General features: G+C 38.9%; 1 protein-coding gene across 1 annotated transcript; it reads left to right on the plus strand.

Moving 5' to 3' along the window:
* Nucleotides 1-10462: 10462 nt before the first annotated feature.
* LOC142552490 (exopolygalacturonase clone GBGE184-like) lies at nucleotides 10463-12375 on the plus strand. Its single transcript, XM_075662194.1, has 5 exons — nucleotides 10463-10715; nucleotides 10910-11209; nucleotides 11291-11580; nucleotides 11663-11882; nucleotides 11964-12375. Exons 1-5 carry the CDS (start codon nucleotides 10539-10541, stop codon nucleotides 12195-12197), a joined length of 1221 nt encoding a protein of 406 aa, XP_075518309.1. The 5' UTR covers nucleotides 10463-10538; the 3' UTR covers nucleotides 12198-12375.
* The last annotated feature ends 5161 nt before the right edge of the window (nucleotides 12376-17536 follow it).

Below are 17536 nucleotides of genomic sequence, written 5' to 3' on the forward strand. Positions count from 1 at the left end.
CAATCCAATCCAGTTGGTAAAATTACAGGAATTTTCATTACGCCAGTTAATTATTTTACGTGCATTAAATAGAAAATGATTATTTTTGAGATTTGTGCGATATGGCTTGTGGTTCATTCACTATGTGGGAGTGTTATTTTATACGGTCGCCAGTGACCGATCAGTTCAGTATGGTACCACCCGGTCGCTAGTGACCGGCCAGCTCAGTTCAGTTTCAGCCTCCCCGGTAGCCAGTTACCGATCAGTTCAGCTTAGTGCAGTGGCCACAGGCGTAAAACATAATCTCAACAGAAAATTTATCAGTTATTTCAGTACAGGCTCCAAGGAGCAGACATTTTTACTGTGATTATCAGTTCATTTATGCACGTATTATAATTGCTCAGTACAGATTATTTTTCAGTATGCCTCAGTACAGGATATGTTAACTCATGCATATTTTAAATTCAGATTTTTACTCGTTAGATGCGATTTATGCATGCTGAGTCTTTAGGCTCACTAGACTTGATTGTTGTAGATACTGATGAGGCCAGGGCCGAGGGCGGGGACCAGTGAGCCAGCTTGGGTCGGCAGTAGTGGCACCCGAGGACCTCAGTGCAGCAGTTGTTATTTTATTCCGCAAACAATTTTTATCAGTCGTTGGATAATTTTTAAATTGTTATTGTTGGCAAAACTTTATTTTCTTCCGCTGCTATTATTTTAAACATTGAACTTGATTCCCCAGTGATTTTATGAATGAGGCCATTTAAGTTCTTTTAAAAAGAAAATTTTTAATTTTCCGCAAATTTCAAGAAAGGAGTTTTAGGCCCCTTTACAGTTGGTATCAGAGCGGTGGTTCTGTATAGGGTTTCACTACTACTGACCGCGAGAAGCTCACGAAGCCACGTCTTCGGTCTGTAAGTTTTTCAGTTCAGCATTTTGTTCAGCATTTCAGTTAAAGCATGAATTATTTTGTCAGCATGCTTCCAGATTTTCAGTATTTCAGTGTTCATTTAAAATAAAGTATGGAATTATGCATGTTAGTTACGTATGGGTTATGTTGGAACAGTATGCCCCCTAGACGCATTTTAGAGCGCAACAGAGAGGTGGAGCCTCGCCGAGAGGACAAAGAGGAGCGTAGACCGGAGGGAGACCTACCACCTCCTCCACCGCCACCACCGGACATGAGTGCCCAGATGTTAGCTGGGATGGCACAGTTCTTCGCACAGTTTGCGAGGGGCAATGCCGCAGCCGTAGCCGCAGCCAGGCCGACAAGACCCGAGGCTGTTTATGAGCGATTCATGAAGATGCGCCCGAAGGAATTCTCTGGGACATCTGACCCCATGGTTGCCGAGGGATGGATCAAATCCCTCGAGGTTATCTTCGAGTTCATGGAGCTGGGGGACGCAGACCGAGTCCGATGTGCCACCTACCTGTTCACTGGAGACGCCCGCTTATGGTGGGAAGGAGCTTCGGTAGCCCTGACCTTGGCTACACTTTCATGGACCCGCTTTACAGAAGTTTTCTACTCCAAGTATTTTGCTGAGGAGGTTCGCACCAAGCTGACCACCGAGTTCATGAGCCTGAGGCAGGGGGATATGACGGTTACGGAGTTTATCCGTAAGTTCGAGAGGGGCTGTCACTTTGTGCCCCTGATCGCGAATGATGCCAGAGCCAAGCTGATGCACTTCCTGGTGGGTTTACGGCCGATCTTGCGCCGGGATGTTAGGGTATCTGACCCTGCTACTTATGAGATTGCCGTCTCCAAGGCCTTAGCCGCAGAGCAGGATCTGCGGGATATCGAGAGAGATCGCCAGGGCAAGCGCCCAGTCCAGGCACCGCACCGCCCTACTCCTCATCAGCATCAGCAGCAGAATAAGAGGCCTTTTCATGGACCGCCCAGGAACCGAGGCCAGCAGCAGCAGCAGCAACAGCGGGGACGCCCAGCCCCGAGGACTCAGGAACACCCAGTTTGTCCCAGGTGCTCACGTCGCCATCCTGGAGCATGTATGGCTGGCTCAGGAAAGTGTTTTAAGTGTAGGCAGTCCAGACCACATGTTGCTGCAGTGCCCTCAGAGGAATCTGCCTACCCAAGGCAGAGTTTTTGCTCTCCATGCCGCGGAAAACCAACCCGGAGACTATGTTGTTGACAGGATTGCATGCTCTACTCAGGATTTATTTCAGAGGAATTAAGCTAGAGGAACCTTGACCTTTGCATGTCTATAAGTTTAGATCTTGTAGTGGGATTCAACTTAGAGCTCCGCTCTTTCAGGGAAAATTTTTATATCTGGTTCCGCTACCAAGGCCTTGATAGATTCAGGGGCCACTCACTCGTTTATTTCGGAGGTCTTTGCAAACTTTCTCAAGATCCAGACCATTGGGCTAGATACAGCCTTTTCAGTAGTGTTGCCGTCAGGCAAGGAGATGGCAGCCACCAATGTTATCCGAGATATAGACCTTGAGCTGCACGGTAATCTTGTTTATGCGGATCTGATTGTGCTACCGATGCCGGAATTTGACATCATCCTAGGGATGGACTGGCTATTGAGGAACAGAGTGTTGATAGACTTCCATAGGAGATCTGTTCTTGTCCGACCGCCTGGAATGGAGCAGTTCGTATTTGAGCCGGACAGGTACTTTCCTTTACCGCGCATTATTCCTTATGTTCAGGCTAGGAAACTCATGCATAGAGGGTGTCGGGCATTTCTAGCGACCTTTTTATCTGTCCCCGAGGAACCCAGCCAGTCAGCCTCAGATGTTCCGATTGTCAAAGATTTCTTAGAAGTTTTTCCCGAAGACGTCTCTGGTATGCCACCTGAGAGAGAGGTAGAGTTCTCCATTGAGCTTATGCCAGGTACGGCTCCGATATCCAAAGCGCCATACCGACTAGAACCGACAGAGATGGCAGAGCTTAAGAAGCAGATTCAGGAACTTCTCGACAAGGAGTTCATTCGCCCGAGCTTTTCTCCATGGGGCGCGCCGGTCTTATTTGTGAAAAAGAAGGATGGCTCGATGAGGCTTTGCATTGACTACCGGGAGTTGAACAGGGTTACAGTGAAGAATAAATACCCACTGCCGAGGATTGAGGATCTGTTTGACCAGTTGCAGGGAGCTTCGATTTTCTCCAAGATAGATCTGCGTTCTGGTTATCACCAGTTGAGGGTGAGAGATGCTGATGTCTCGAAGACAGCTTTCAGGACTCGTTATGGCCACTACGAGTTCCTAGTGATGCCGTTCGGTCTGACGAATGCGCCAGCGATCTTCATGGATCTAATGAATCGCGTATTTCAGCCGTACCTCGACCAGTTTGTGATAGTGTTCATAGATGACATTCTCGTCTACTCCAAGAGTCGGGAGGAGCACAGCAGGCATCTGACCACAGTGTTGCAAACATTGCAGAAACGTAAACTATTCGCAAAGTTCAGTAAGTGCTAATTCTGGTTAGAGAAGGTGGCGTTCTTGGGCCACATTGTTTCTAGCAGTGGCATTGAGGTAGACCCGGCGAAAGTTGCAGCAGTCAGAGATTGGGTTGTGCCTCAGAATGCATCAGAGATCCGCAGTTTTCTTGGGCTAGCAGGATATTACAGGAAGTTCATTCAGGGATTCACATCCATTGCCGTTCCACTCACAGCACTGACCAAGAAAAATCTAAAGTTTGTGTGGAGCGAGGAGTGTCAGAAGAGCTTCGATACTTTGAAGCAAGCTCTTATCTCAGCACCCGTTTTGGCTGTACCGTCAGGATCTGGTGAGTTTGTCCTTTATACCGATGCTTCGAAGCTTGGTTTAGGTGCAGTTTTGATGCAGCATGGGAGAGTGATAGCGTATGCTTCTCGACAGCTGAAAATCCACGAGAAGAATTACCCTACCCATGATCTGGAGTTAGCGGCCGTAGTTTTTGCTTTGAAGATTTGGAGGCACTATCTGTATGGAGAGAAGTGTCAGATCTTTACCGACCACAAAAGCCTCAAGTATTTCTTTATGCAGAAGGAGCTGAACATGCGTCAGAGGCGTTGGTTGGAGCTTGTGAAAGACTACGATTGTGACATTAGCTACCACCCGGGTAAAGCTAATGTAGTTGCGGATGCTTTGAGCAGGAAAGTCACAGTGATGGCTCACTTGACGATTCAGAAACCTCTTCAGATTGAGATGCAGAAGTTTGATCTTGAGACTTACCCTCAAGGTAGAGTTCCTCGTCTATCTACCTTGACCATTCAGTCTTCCCTTTTGGACCGTATTCGCAGTGGTAAGACCGCAGATGAGCAGGTTGCACAGTGGAAGAAGAGAGATGAAGCCAAGGGCAGTGTTTTGTATGCAGTCAGCGACGGTATTGTGAGATACCGAGATAGGATATGGGTTCCCAGCAGTGATTCTATCCGAGCAGACATCTTATCAGAGGCCCATACGTCCCCGTACTCCATTCACCCTGGGAGTACGAAGATGTACAAAGATCTGCAGCTATTGTATTGGTGGCCAGGGATGAAGAAGGACATCAGGCGTTTTGTATCCGAGTGCCTGACTTGCCAGTTAGTGAAGGCCGAGCATCAGAGACCAGCAGGTTTGCTCAAGCCTCTCCCTATTCCCGAGTGGAAGTGGGAGAATGTTACCATGGACTTTGTGACCGGATTGCCGAGGTCAGCCAGAGGATCGAATGCCATCTGGGTGATTGTAGATCGTCTTACCAAATCAGCGCACTTCTTGCCTATTAAGACGACTTTCACCATGGTTCAGTATGCAGAGCTGTATATCCGAGAGATAGTCCGACTCCATGGTATTCCAGTTTCTATCGTATCTGACAGAGATCCCAGATTCACTTCCTCGTTTTGGAAGAGCTTGCATTCGACTTTGGGTACGAAGTTGCTGTTTAGCACAGCTTTCCATCCGCAGACGCATGGGCAGTCAGAGCGAGTTATTCAGATTTTGGAGGATCTTCTTCGCGCTTGCGTCATTGATTTCTCTGGGAGTTGGGAGTCGAACTTACCATTGGTAGAGTTCACCTATAACAACAGTTTCCAGTCGTCTATAGGTATGGCTCCGTATGAAGCGCTGTATGGCCGCAAGTGTAGATCTCCTGTTCATTGGGATGAAGTAGGAGAGAGAGCAGAGTTGGGTCCAGAGATTGTTCAGCAGGCAGCATATGTAGTAGTCAAGATCCGTGATAGGATGAGGACTGCTCAGAGCCGACAGAAGAGTTATGCCGATCAGCGGAGGAGAGACTTAGAGTTTGCAGTGGGCGATCATGTCTTCGTGAAAGTGGCACCTATGAAGGGTGTCATGAGATTTGGCAAGAAAGGGAAGCTCAGTCCGAGATTCATTGGACCGTTTGAGATCCTTGACAGAGTTGGGACGCTTGCTTATCGTGTGGCCCTTCCGGCGAATCTGGCCGGAGTACACAATGTCTTTCACGTCTCCATGCTGAGGAAGTATATGGCAAATCCTTCGCATGTGCTGAATTTCGAGCCGTTGCAGCTTACTCCGAACTTATCTTATGAGGAGAGACCCGTGCAGATCCTAGATAGACAGGAGAAGAAACTTCGGAACAAGCTCGTTAAGCGAGTCAAAGTCAAATGGCTCAACCATTCAGAGGAGGAAGCTACGTGGGAGTCTGAGCCGTAGATGAGAAGTCGATACCCAGAGTTATTCGGTGAGTTCTAATTTCGAGGACGAAATTTATTTTAAGGGGGGAAGGATTGTAGAACCCGTAAATCAGTAGACGTATAAGCCATGCATAATTCTAGATTTTTAAATTTAATTGACTTCATTGCATAATTATTTTAAATCCATTTATTTGAAGTTAATTATTCATTATTTCAGTTCAGTAGTTTGATTTTTAGCATTTCAGTTATTTCAGTGAGGCCGGACCGGAGTCGGAGTTTTGAGGTAGAATTTAAGATTCGAGAAATATTTCCAGAAGTTAAGTTAGCTAGCAAGTAAGTTCATTTAAGTTAGTAAGGGAGGTTTGAGGATTTAATTTAATTATTTGAAGTGATTAAGAAATGAACTCATTTAAGTTATTAAATTAAGGGGTTAGCTCACTAAATTATTTAAAGGATTAGTAAGGCTTTCAAGGATTATCAGTTGACTAGATAACCAACACTTCCCACTCATTTTATTAGCATGATTTCGGCCCCTTGGATTTATTAAGCAATTCATTCCAACTCATCAACTTTGACCAATTCTTTGCATGTAATTAGTAGGATAATTCTAGGATTTTTGGGAGCACAATTTAATTAAATAAATGGACATATCCTAGGCTAGAAAATAAGCAAAAATCGGCCACTACCTCCTAGAAGCATCCACCAACTCATTTGATATCAAACCATAATTCAAAATTCAAAAATGAGAAGACTTGGTCTTGATTCTTTCCTTATATCTTGCACCCACTTCCCTCACCCTCCTAACCATTTTTCCCCCCCTCTCCTTTTCGAAAATTCAGAGTGAATTCACACTCATTTTCAGTAGAAAAATCGTGAGTCTTAGCTAGAGGAAAGGCAAGAAAAATCGAGAGCAAGAAAGGTAGACAAGAAGCGCTCCATCTCCTCCGTGCCGCGTCGTCGTCGTTTCGTTCGTTTTCTTTCGAAACGAAACCAGGCATGTCTAGATTTCTTTCAAACCTCAATCAAGTCATATTATCATTTATTTTTCAGTACATGATCATGTTTATTCAAGCAAAAACCGAGATACATGTCAAAACATTTTGGAACAACACATGCAGAATTTTCGTTTTTCCTTGGCAAGCTTCACGTTTTTCTTGGTTTGTGAGTTTCAGGTGATTGGTTCGACTCCAGGCTCCCAAGACGACTCCTAGACACGTAATAGGATGCATTAGGACCATTTTGGTCCATTCAAACTAGCCCCATGCTTGCTGGAAATTCAGAATGACAGCAAGTTCCCATAGGCGCAGATTTGTGTTTCGAAATTTCAGTTTTTGTGTCAAGGGGTTGGATCTGATCTTGGCTGCCCTAAGGGCTCTTAGCCATGGTTGGATCAATTCCCTAGCATGTCTAAGACGTGACTAAGTTGCCCTTTTGGTGGCTTGGTCCATGGCTCATCGGTTTTTAAATAATCAACAAGAACAACCCCTTTCCCCATTCGGCTTCTTCCTTTGTTCAGCATATGGTTTCGGTTTGTGTTTGATTGGTGTGGATCTTGGTTGGCCTATGGCCCTTAGCCACGGTTCATATCATGCTCCTAGATGTCTAGATCGTGCCATGGTCAATCAAATAACCATTGGAATGACACGAGACATCGATCATAGCATAAACACTACACACGCACGGACGTTGCTCTCGGTTGGACCCTTCGGTTGAGTTTTGGTGTGATGCGGATTGTGGCTGGCCTAGGGCCCTTAGCCATGGTTCAAATCATTCCTTGGGATGTTGGTAAGAGTCTCTGGTCGGTGGTTCACGCCCCTAATGGCCGATAGTCTCGAAACCAACGCAAGTCTTGTAGTTGCGCAGCTGCTGGAAATTACAGCAAGTTGCTGTGTCGTTTAGAAGGCTCGTTTGAGTTCTTGGTTGGGTTTTAGCCCATGGCCTTGGACTGGACAGTGCCTCATTGAGTTGGGAAGGTCATGTTTTCGACCTTTTGTGATTCGGATCATTTTCGAGGTCGTACGAGAATTTACGGTGCAATGTGCCAAATTGACTCTCGAAAGAGCGTTTCGTGTTTTGGCCTCCATTCCACCTAGATTTCGACCCTATCATTTTAGGAGCATTATTTTATGATTTTTCAGCGTATTTTAATCATGACTATACGTCGGTTCGGTGTCGGTTCAGGTTGGCTCGGAGTCATGATTAAATGCGAAGTCATTAGGCGTCATAATCGCATCTTTTGAACGTAAATTGCATAGTTGGTCAAGTTTTAGCTATTGCATATTTTTTATGGCACAGTTAGGTTGCAGCGAGCCTGGGGACGATCCAATTCAATCCAGTTGGTAAAATTACAGGAATTTTCATTACGCCAGTTAATTATTTTACGTGCATTAAATAGAAAATGATTATTTTTGAGATTTGTGCGATATGGCTTGTGGTTCATTCACTATGTGGGAGTGTTATTTTATACGGTCGCCAGTGACCGATCAGTTCAGTATGGTACCACCCGGTCGCTAGTGACCGGCCAGCTCAGTTCAGTTTCAGCCTCCCCGGTAACCAGTTACCGATCAGTTCAGCTTAGTGCAGTGGCCACAGGCGTAAAACATAATCTCAACAGAAAATTTATCAGTTATTTCAGTACAGGCTCCAAGGAGCAGACATTTTTACTGTGATTATCAGTTCATTTATGCACGTATTATAATTGCTCAGTACAGATTATTTTTGAGTATGCCTCAGGACAGGATATGTTAACTCATGCATATTTTAAATTCAGATTTTTACTCGTTAGATGCGATTTATGCATGCTGAGTCTTTAGGCTCACTAGACTTGATTGTTGTAGATACTGATGAGGCCAGGGCCGAGGGCGGGGACCAGTGAGCCAGCTTGGGTCGGCAGTAGTGGCACCCGAGGACCTCAGTGCAGCAGTTGTTATTTTATTCCGCAAACAATTTTTATCAGTCGTTGGATAATTTTTAAATTGTTATTGTTGGCAAAACTTTATTTTCTTCCGCTGCTATTATTTTAAACATTGAACTTGATTCCCCAGTGATTTTATGAATGAGGCCATTTAAGTTCTTTTAAAAAGAAAATTTTTAACTTGCCGCAAATTTCAAGAAAGGAGTTTTAGGCCCCTTTACAACAACAGTGCACGATTATCAGATAATGTTGACGTGGAAAAAAACAAGGCAACAGACTTTTTAGAACATATCCTTTTTGAAACTCGATGCCATTGGACTAAGGGTATATAAATAAAGAAGGAGTTCAGTTTAGTAAAACTCTACGACTTTTATACAGATTTAAGCATCCAAGTATATAAACTCAACTCAGCCAGTCGAGCAAACTTTACAAAAAATTGCACTTGATCAATGAAGATAATTAAGAGCTAGGAGATCGCAGTATTATAAATCATTGTATTTAATAACAGTTTGTATACTGTTATTCGTTGTTGAGCTAGAAGTTTCAGTTTGGCAGTGTTTAAGTCCAAGCTGAACTGGGATTCTGAAAATTACTTGTACTATCAAAAGCCATCTAGTGTGAGCCTTCCAAAATGAAGAAGTATGACGTAGGATCTTGAGTTCTTCGAACATGTGGAAACAAACTTGGGTACTTTCATTTTATGTTTACCATTCAATTTACATAGCCAAGTCATTATTTGATTTGCTCTAATCTTTCAGTTTGGTTTCTTTCCCCTCATATTTGTTAGTCAAATGACATTGACAATTGATAATTTATAATTCTGTTGCCAACACAACTAAATTAAATTTAACGAAGCAATTTGTGTCTAGCTTTTATTCAACCATCCTTATAAACACTACGACCGATCCTATCAGGGCCTGAGGTGAGTCCTTGAATGAACTTTTACTATCTAGGTTGTGTAGAGTTCCCTGACTTGATTCCGCTGGGTATCATATTATTAATTATTATCCTTACTAAGTTTGGTATCATGATTCATCCTTATCTTATTTGACAGTCGTTACCTTATCTTATTTGACAGTCGTTATTCAAAAAACTATTATCGTTAATTTATCAGCACAAAAATATACTTGAATCTTATCCACATTCAAATGATCATATTATCTTTCGGTAAAAAAATTATTATGAAAATCATATAAAAAATAATCTATATAATAAAAAAAATTTTTTACAAAAAATTTTTTATGCACATTTCACGTGGATATTACTCATTATTATTTTAGATATATGATCACTAACTGACTATATCAAAAAATTATTGCATAGGCATACGGGGAAAACTTTCTTTACAAAAAGTTTATAATATTATGTTTAATATACGTGGTCATTTTTTAAGATGGGTTTACTAAAAAAAAATAGTCTAACCACTTCGTTGAGATTCATTGGTTTATGGTTTTGAACCGCAAGTGGCTCAAATAAAATGACATATACTTCAATTTTAATCTTTCTCGGGGTTATTTACTCAAAATAAATTAATTTACTTGCGAGTGAATCAAATTTAAGTTTTAGTCGTTATTTTCGTTTTTTTTTGTTGTCGCCATGTCTTTTTTCCGACGTAGCAATGACGTGACGTTGGTATAGTTTTGATATGATATTGACGACGTATGAAGTACTACATCAGTATTCCGTTGAAAAAAGCTAAAAATTTCAAAAAATAAAAGATAGAGTACTAAAAATAAGGTTTCCTTAAATTAATAATTGAAGCGAACAAACAGATATATGGCTAAAAATAGTAAGCGAATCCTCACCCCTCAAATTCGGCATGTCAATTATGCTCGCTAAAATAGATGAACTAGGAGCAACAACAAATCTTAGTCGATAAAATTATCGGAAATGAAACGTATGGTACTCAAAAGTAGGTATAATAAGCTTTCGAACGACCAAAACCAATTGTATTTTCAGCCATTGGCAAGTTAAAAACAAAAAAAACATATATATATAAAAAAAGAAGGAACTAAACCTTCTTAACATACAAAAATTGTTTTTAGGGCATCGATATGACGAGTCCGATCGGAGTTCGGGCAGTATGCCTATTTTTGGGCATGGCTTGCTTGCTCATGATCGACCTGGCCGAATCCAATGCCGTTGGTGCCCATCGTAGCCTAGTTGGCGAGACAGTTTTTGACGTTATGAAGTTTGGGGCTGTGGCCAATGGTAGAAAAGACAATTCTATGGTGAAGTTCCCACCACGATACTTGATTTTATTATATGTATCAATATGCATGCATGTTATTTCATGTGAAAAATTTACAGTTCTTTCGTGATTAATACAAGAAGTTTAACATCAGTATGCATAAAACGTTAAATGGAATAAACAAGTAGTAGCTTATATGTTGACAAACAATATTGTTGGAATAAAATTGTTCAGGCATTCATACGGGCCTGGAATGCAGCATGCAGATCTCCCAATCCAGCGAAGCTTCTAATCCCGCGCGGAGATTTTGTTACCGGGGAGGTTGTGTTCAAAGGACCCTGCGTAAAACCCATCGTCATCGAAATCCAGGGCAACCTGTTGGCTAGCACCGATCTCAGTCTCTACTCCTCTGGCGCCTGGCTCATGATCGATGAAGTTATTGGCGTCGTGGTTACTGGCGGAGGGACCATCAATGGCCGGGGGCAATCTTCTTGGCAGTTTGGCAAAGGCAGGGGCGGCCCACCACTTCCGACAGTAAGTATCGTTTCTTGTAAAATTCTTTAGATCAATTTTCATGAATGCATGCAAGCCCTTCAAATTTCAATGCGCATGCAGTCTCTAGTGTTCCAGTCGGTGCAATACGGGGCGATGTACAGCTTGAATTTCATGAACAGCATGGGTTTCCACACCAAGGTGACGGACAGCAGCAACGTGGCTTTCTCGAACCTGAGAATCTCGGCCCCTGGAAAGAGCCCCAACACAGACGGCCTGCATATCAGCAGCTCCACAAATGTTAATATCACCGACTCCATCATTGGAACCGGGGACGATTGCGTTTCGGTAGGCCATGGCAACAACAATGTTCTAGTTGCCAGAATTTTCTGTGGCCCAGGACATGGCCTCAGGTACATAATTAGTAGCATACTATGCATATATAAAACATTAATTCTCCTTATTTAGACTTTTAAAATTTTTGAATCAATGCAGCGTCGGGTCCCTGGGAAAGAGACCGGATGAAACAAACTTGAGCCGAGTCACCATCATAAACTGCACACTAACAGGAACAACAAATGGTGCAAGAATCAAAACCTACCACGCATCGCCACGCTTGCTCGCCACCGGAATTTATTTCCAGGACCTCGTGATGAACCAAGTTAAAAATCCCATCATCATCGACCAGCACTACGACTCCAAGAAAAAACGCCAGGTGCGTGACACCAAAATACTTGATTTCGCATACTTTTTCAATCGTTTTAACGTATACATGGACGTCGTCGTTCGTTTGCAGCAATCGAACGTCCAGCTCAAAGATGTTCACTTCAGGAACATAAGAGGAACAACAGTTTCAGCAGTTCCAATAAATCTCAACTGCAGTTCCACATTCCCCTGCGCCGACGTGGAATTGTCTAACATATATTTGGCGCCGTTTGGCCTTGTCGGCCCTCTGAGATCTGCATGCTTCAGCGCCAAGTTCTTTGCTAAAGGGCCAGTGATTCCCCCAGGCCCCGCATTTTGTGTGTAGACTTTAGATCCATACTTTTAATCAATCCATTATTATTTTTAAAATTTTATTATATTGTCATTGTCATTCTTATAATTAATATTGATTTAACTCTTACTTGTACTCGTCATTTATTTTAGCTCATCACCATAATTTATTTGGATGTGACAACGGTGACTCATGATTACCTGATGAAATTTTTTCATCATTTTCTCCATAAATTGCACGCCAATGAATTTTAATTTTAGTGCAATAAATTTTTTATCGCGTTCATATTAATTTGTACTTTGTGTCTATATATATATATGTATATATAGGAATATTCATAATTTCTGCGTCAAGCCACAAAATATAATCTTTTGCAATTCCATTCTTCACGGGTCATGATCGGAAACCATTTTAATCTACATAATTAAAGCTATTATAAAGACATAGACATTTCTATACTTCTATCACTATAGATTAATATTAAACTGCCTAGATATACTTTGGTCATGTGTTGGTGAAGCACTTTTCAAAATTCCAAAAAATTATCCTTTCTTTCCCTTACATTTTTCTAGAAAATTATTACTATTCATTATTAAACAGGAAAATTTGATAGATACATGTAAAACCTTCATTTTTAAAAAAACAATTTCCCATAAATATCATTTTACTATGTGAAAAACTTCTTTTAACTTAAGACATTAAACGAAGTTTTAGGTATCAAATTACCGAAGCAGAGGCACGTGAAGTAAAAGGGTATGTTTTTACTTCAAGTAAAAACCGAAGTCGTATGCCATGAAAAAGCGAAGTCTTTTACTGGTCCAAGGAGCCAAACCGGTTCGAAGTTGAACTAGTTCCGAAGTAAAAAACGCCTACTACTTCATTGCTTTCGTAAATCAAGGAAGTGAATGATCAAGTGAAAACCAAAATATCTTTTAGAGTTGAAATTATTAATTGATAACAAATATGTATAGGTTATTATTTTCGAATTATGTAAATAATAATAAATTCAAAAATATAGTATACAAGACAGCTTTCTAAACAAGGAAGCTAGCAAATTTGCAATGTAGTCTAGATACATTATGAATCTGTATAAGAAAATAGTTTACGTTCAACCGCCCAGTCCAAGGCACAATTTTGAAAATTCAATGCTTGGTGGGCAAGTTTTTTTCAAAAATTGGCATGTTATTATTTAGAGAAGGAGCATCTCGAATTATGTAAAGATTATTTTAAAATTATAGAAAAAATATCAACCGAATTATGCTATGATTTTTCACCCATCACCTATACCCCCTAGGCCATTGAAAAATTCACATCAAAATTTCAGCTATAATTTCAAGAGATTGCTCTCAAAGTACTCTTAAGTTTCAAATTTTTGGATTCCCAAGTTCTGTCGAGTAACGAAGCTTTGCTGCAGTCCAGATCCAAGGGAAATCAAAATTCCCAGTACACGGAACCCCTCCCACGTGTTTGTTTATCCATATTTGAGATAAGTGGGCTTGTTTTCAAAGTATGAATTTCGTTTGTGCATTTTTTTTTTGAAAATTTAGTCGAGTGCAATTCTTATTCTACCCCCTTCTTGATACGATTATCATACGTTTTATGTGTTGACAATGTGGGGATTCAATTGGATATGGGTGAGAATCCCAATATGAAATGTTTATGGTCCTTATACTGTGGGATTGTAACCGTCATACGTAGAGGAGTAAAAATTAAGGACCCTATATCAATAAACCATAGAAAGTAAAGGAATCTCAGTTCCTAGATAAAAAATATGTTGATATGAAACATGTTATGTATGATATGTGTTTTCGAAATTCAAGTATGTTTGTTATGTATGTGTTCCAACGACTCCCACTTGCTGATTGACGACTATATCAATCATCCCTTACCTTACTCTCCCCAGATAAGCCTGAAGAAGAGATCGAAGAAGAGGAGTTAGACCAGTTTTGGGCGTGGTAAAATCTCAAGTGCATAAAATTCCTAAAACATCAATTAACAAAAATCTTACGTCAACCTTTAACATGATCAATATTAACTTCAAAATAAAGTATAAAAATATCTAAATAAATCATTCTAAAAATATTTAATTCAAAAACTTTAACTATCAAACTAATGCGGAAAATAAATGTTCATTGGGAAGTGTATTGCCGGACTCGATCCACTCAAACATCAGCGCTTCCCTCAATCTCATCCTTACCTGCAACCATCCAAACTTAGTGAGTCTAATGACTCAGTGCGTTCTAACCATATGTAACAAATAATACATATACAAGAACATACATAAAATCATACTTTTATTTAAAATAAGCTTGTAATCTTAAATCATTTAATCGTAAAGTTTCCATCATCATATATCATTTGGGTGAAGTTTCACCCTTGAAAGTGACTAGTTGTATTATGTGGTCTACTGATCAGTCTTAGCTCACAATTGCGCATGGGGACGAGCACTAGGCACCGTCATAAAATGAAAATACAATCGTTGGGCTCTCTCTGAGGAGGGCCTTCTCCTTCACGATATTTCCAATCATCATATGTCTTGTCATTTTTATCACAGTCAATTCGCATCCTCCAAAATATTTTTCTTTTTTTCTTTATTCACAAAATATCGTGTCATTTCAATCTTCGTAAAATAGCATTTTAACAGTAAAAATCGTACGACTTTATCATGCATCATAGAATCTCATATTTTCATTATAAAATTTTAAAATATCATTTAGCATGTAGTATGACTCTTCGTGAACTGTCAAACCTTTCGTACTACCCGAGACGTAAAATGACCATTTTGCATTTGGGCTCTAAAATTCCTGATTTTTTACGTTTTCTTGCTTTCGTCTACTCAAGCCTATCCAAACCATCATATAAGCTTAAAATTAATTTATTATTTTTTTCTTAGACGTAAAACCGAGCATTTCGATTTATTTACTTCATTACTTTACTGTGAAAAGTTTTAATCTCGAATAAATTAAAAATTTAATATTTCCTTCCCAAATTTAAAATAAACTTTTCATCCATAACTACCCCCGTGAGCTAAGAACTGTTACGACTTTGATTGTTGCACTCCCAAGAGCAGTTTTTCACAAGTAGTATAATTCGATGAGTCCTAATATCGTATCAACAGGGAAGCTAAGGTAATTACAAGTCCACTACAATGTTTTTTTATTTTTGTTTTTGTTTTTTTCTTTTAATGGTTTGAATATTTAATTGATAATTTTTAATTGTTCAAATTTTAGTTTAAGTAGTTGAGATTAAAAGATTCACTCTTGGTATTTTAATAAAGTTAACATTAATGAACATTATTGAAATCAACTTAATAAAATGGTTCCAATATATATTAAATAATCATTTATGTTATATATTATTATCTTATAAGTATATAATATATACCAAAACTTGTAAATGTTGTCAAGTATTTATTGTGTTATATATATATTTGTAAACACTAAATCAAGGTTCCTACTTTAAATGATTGGTAAAACCAAACAAACATTTAAATGGTACCAAGAAATTAATATTATGATATATTCATATATAATAAATCAAGGCATCCACTTTAAATAGTTGGTAAAACCAAACAAACATTTAAATGGTACCAAGAAATTAATATTATGATATATTCATATATAATAAATCAAAGAATAAACTTTAAATGGTTGGTAATACCAAACTAACATTTAAATGGTTCCAAGAAATTAATATTATGATATATTCATATATAATAAATCAAGGCATCTACTTTAAATGGTTGGTAATACCAAACTAACATTTAAATGGTTCCAAGAATTTAGTGTAACATATAACAACAATAAATCAAAACTCTCACTTATAAGTAGGGTATAATAATACTTAAAGAAATAAATATAACATAAACAATAAATAATGATTAAATAATATAAAACATAGATTCTTACCTTTTAATAACCTTATTATCACGCCAAGAGTTTCACCTTTTCATCTAAATTTTGGGAAGTTAGCTACGCATTATTCAAAGTGTAAAACTTTGAATATGAATTTAACATGCTAATTATATTTAAGTGAAGAAATAAAGGAAAAACAAAGAGAGAAATATTATGAAGTCAAAGGTTTGTTCATAAAATGAGGGATATCTCAATACATTACAATGCACCCCTATTTATAGCCAAATTTGTCGAGACAACCACAAATAAAATATTATTTTTTTACACAAAAGTCTTCATTGGTGTTCCAAAAATTATATTTTAATACACATCACTTTTGAAAATCTTCCCATCCGAATTTTCTTTTTCACATAAAACAAAACACGTAGATATCTGAGTTGTTTGAATTGTGGTATTTTTTTAACCATTTGACCAAGTAGTTTGAGAGATATGGTCAAAATGCTAGAGCATGGTAAAACTGCCACTTCTTTGGTAACTTTATTTGTTGCTTAATTTGATCCCACTTGTGAGAAGATTTTTATCTCATGCTTGCCACCAATATTGTAGATATTAACATCAACTTTCTACAGGTCCAAGAATCATCTTAATCGCATTTGCAACGCCAAGATTATTCTTGTTTTATCGAACCTGTAAAAAATAGTGAAAACTTATAATTACACAACAACTTATATTTTATACAATTTATTATAAAACATATAATATTTAAACATTTAATAAAACAAAAACTATAAATTTATATTATAAAACATTTAATTAATATATAATTTTTATGTTTATCACACCCCTCAACCAGTTTATTGCTAGTCCCTAGCAATTTAAGCGTTAATAGCAACACAAAACATATTGATTAATTTAAATAGAAATGTAATCGGAACTATTCAAGTGTTTAAATTAAATTTTAAAAATGTCAAAGTTATATCAACATCATTATAATTATAATTTATGAAATAATCAGAAATGATCAATTCAAAGCTTATTTTCAGGTAGTTAAATGTACATGACTTTCAGAAATTCCTAGTAAGAGTCTCAACTCCATATCCTCATAGGGTAATAAATGTTTCAATTTGTGGGAACGATTTCTCTCATGAATTTGGAATACAGATACTCAGGAAACGGTTTACACAATGCTGACAGACAAACGAGCCAAACTAATTAAAAGATAGGAAATCTATTGATTCAAAATCTAGTTGTTCTTATTATATATTTTTTTCCTAATGTTTTTTTTTGAACTCATGGAATCAGACTAAGTTTGTAATGCCCGGAAATTTAATCCTAGTAATCTGTAATTATGGATTTATAATTTGATATGATTATGAAAGTATTAACCGAGACACGATTTGAAGTAACGTGTGATAATTTATGTGCGAGGACAGTGCCTCTCGCGCACGTGCGCGACATGATGCGTGCCCATGCGCCAAATGGGCAGAAGACCTCGCGCATATGCGCGACATGAGGGCG

Source organism: Primulina tabacum, chromosome 8 (assembly GCF_025594145.1).
Source record: "Primulina tabacum isolate GXHZ01 chromosome 8, ASM2559414v2, whole genome shotgun sequence".
In the NCBI taxonomy this organism is placed as follows: domain Eukaryota; kingdom Viridiplantae; phylum Streptophyta; class Magnoliopsida; order Lamiales; family Gesneriaceae; genus Primulina; species Primulina tabacum.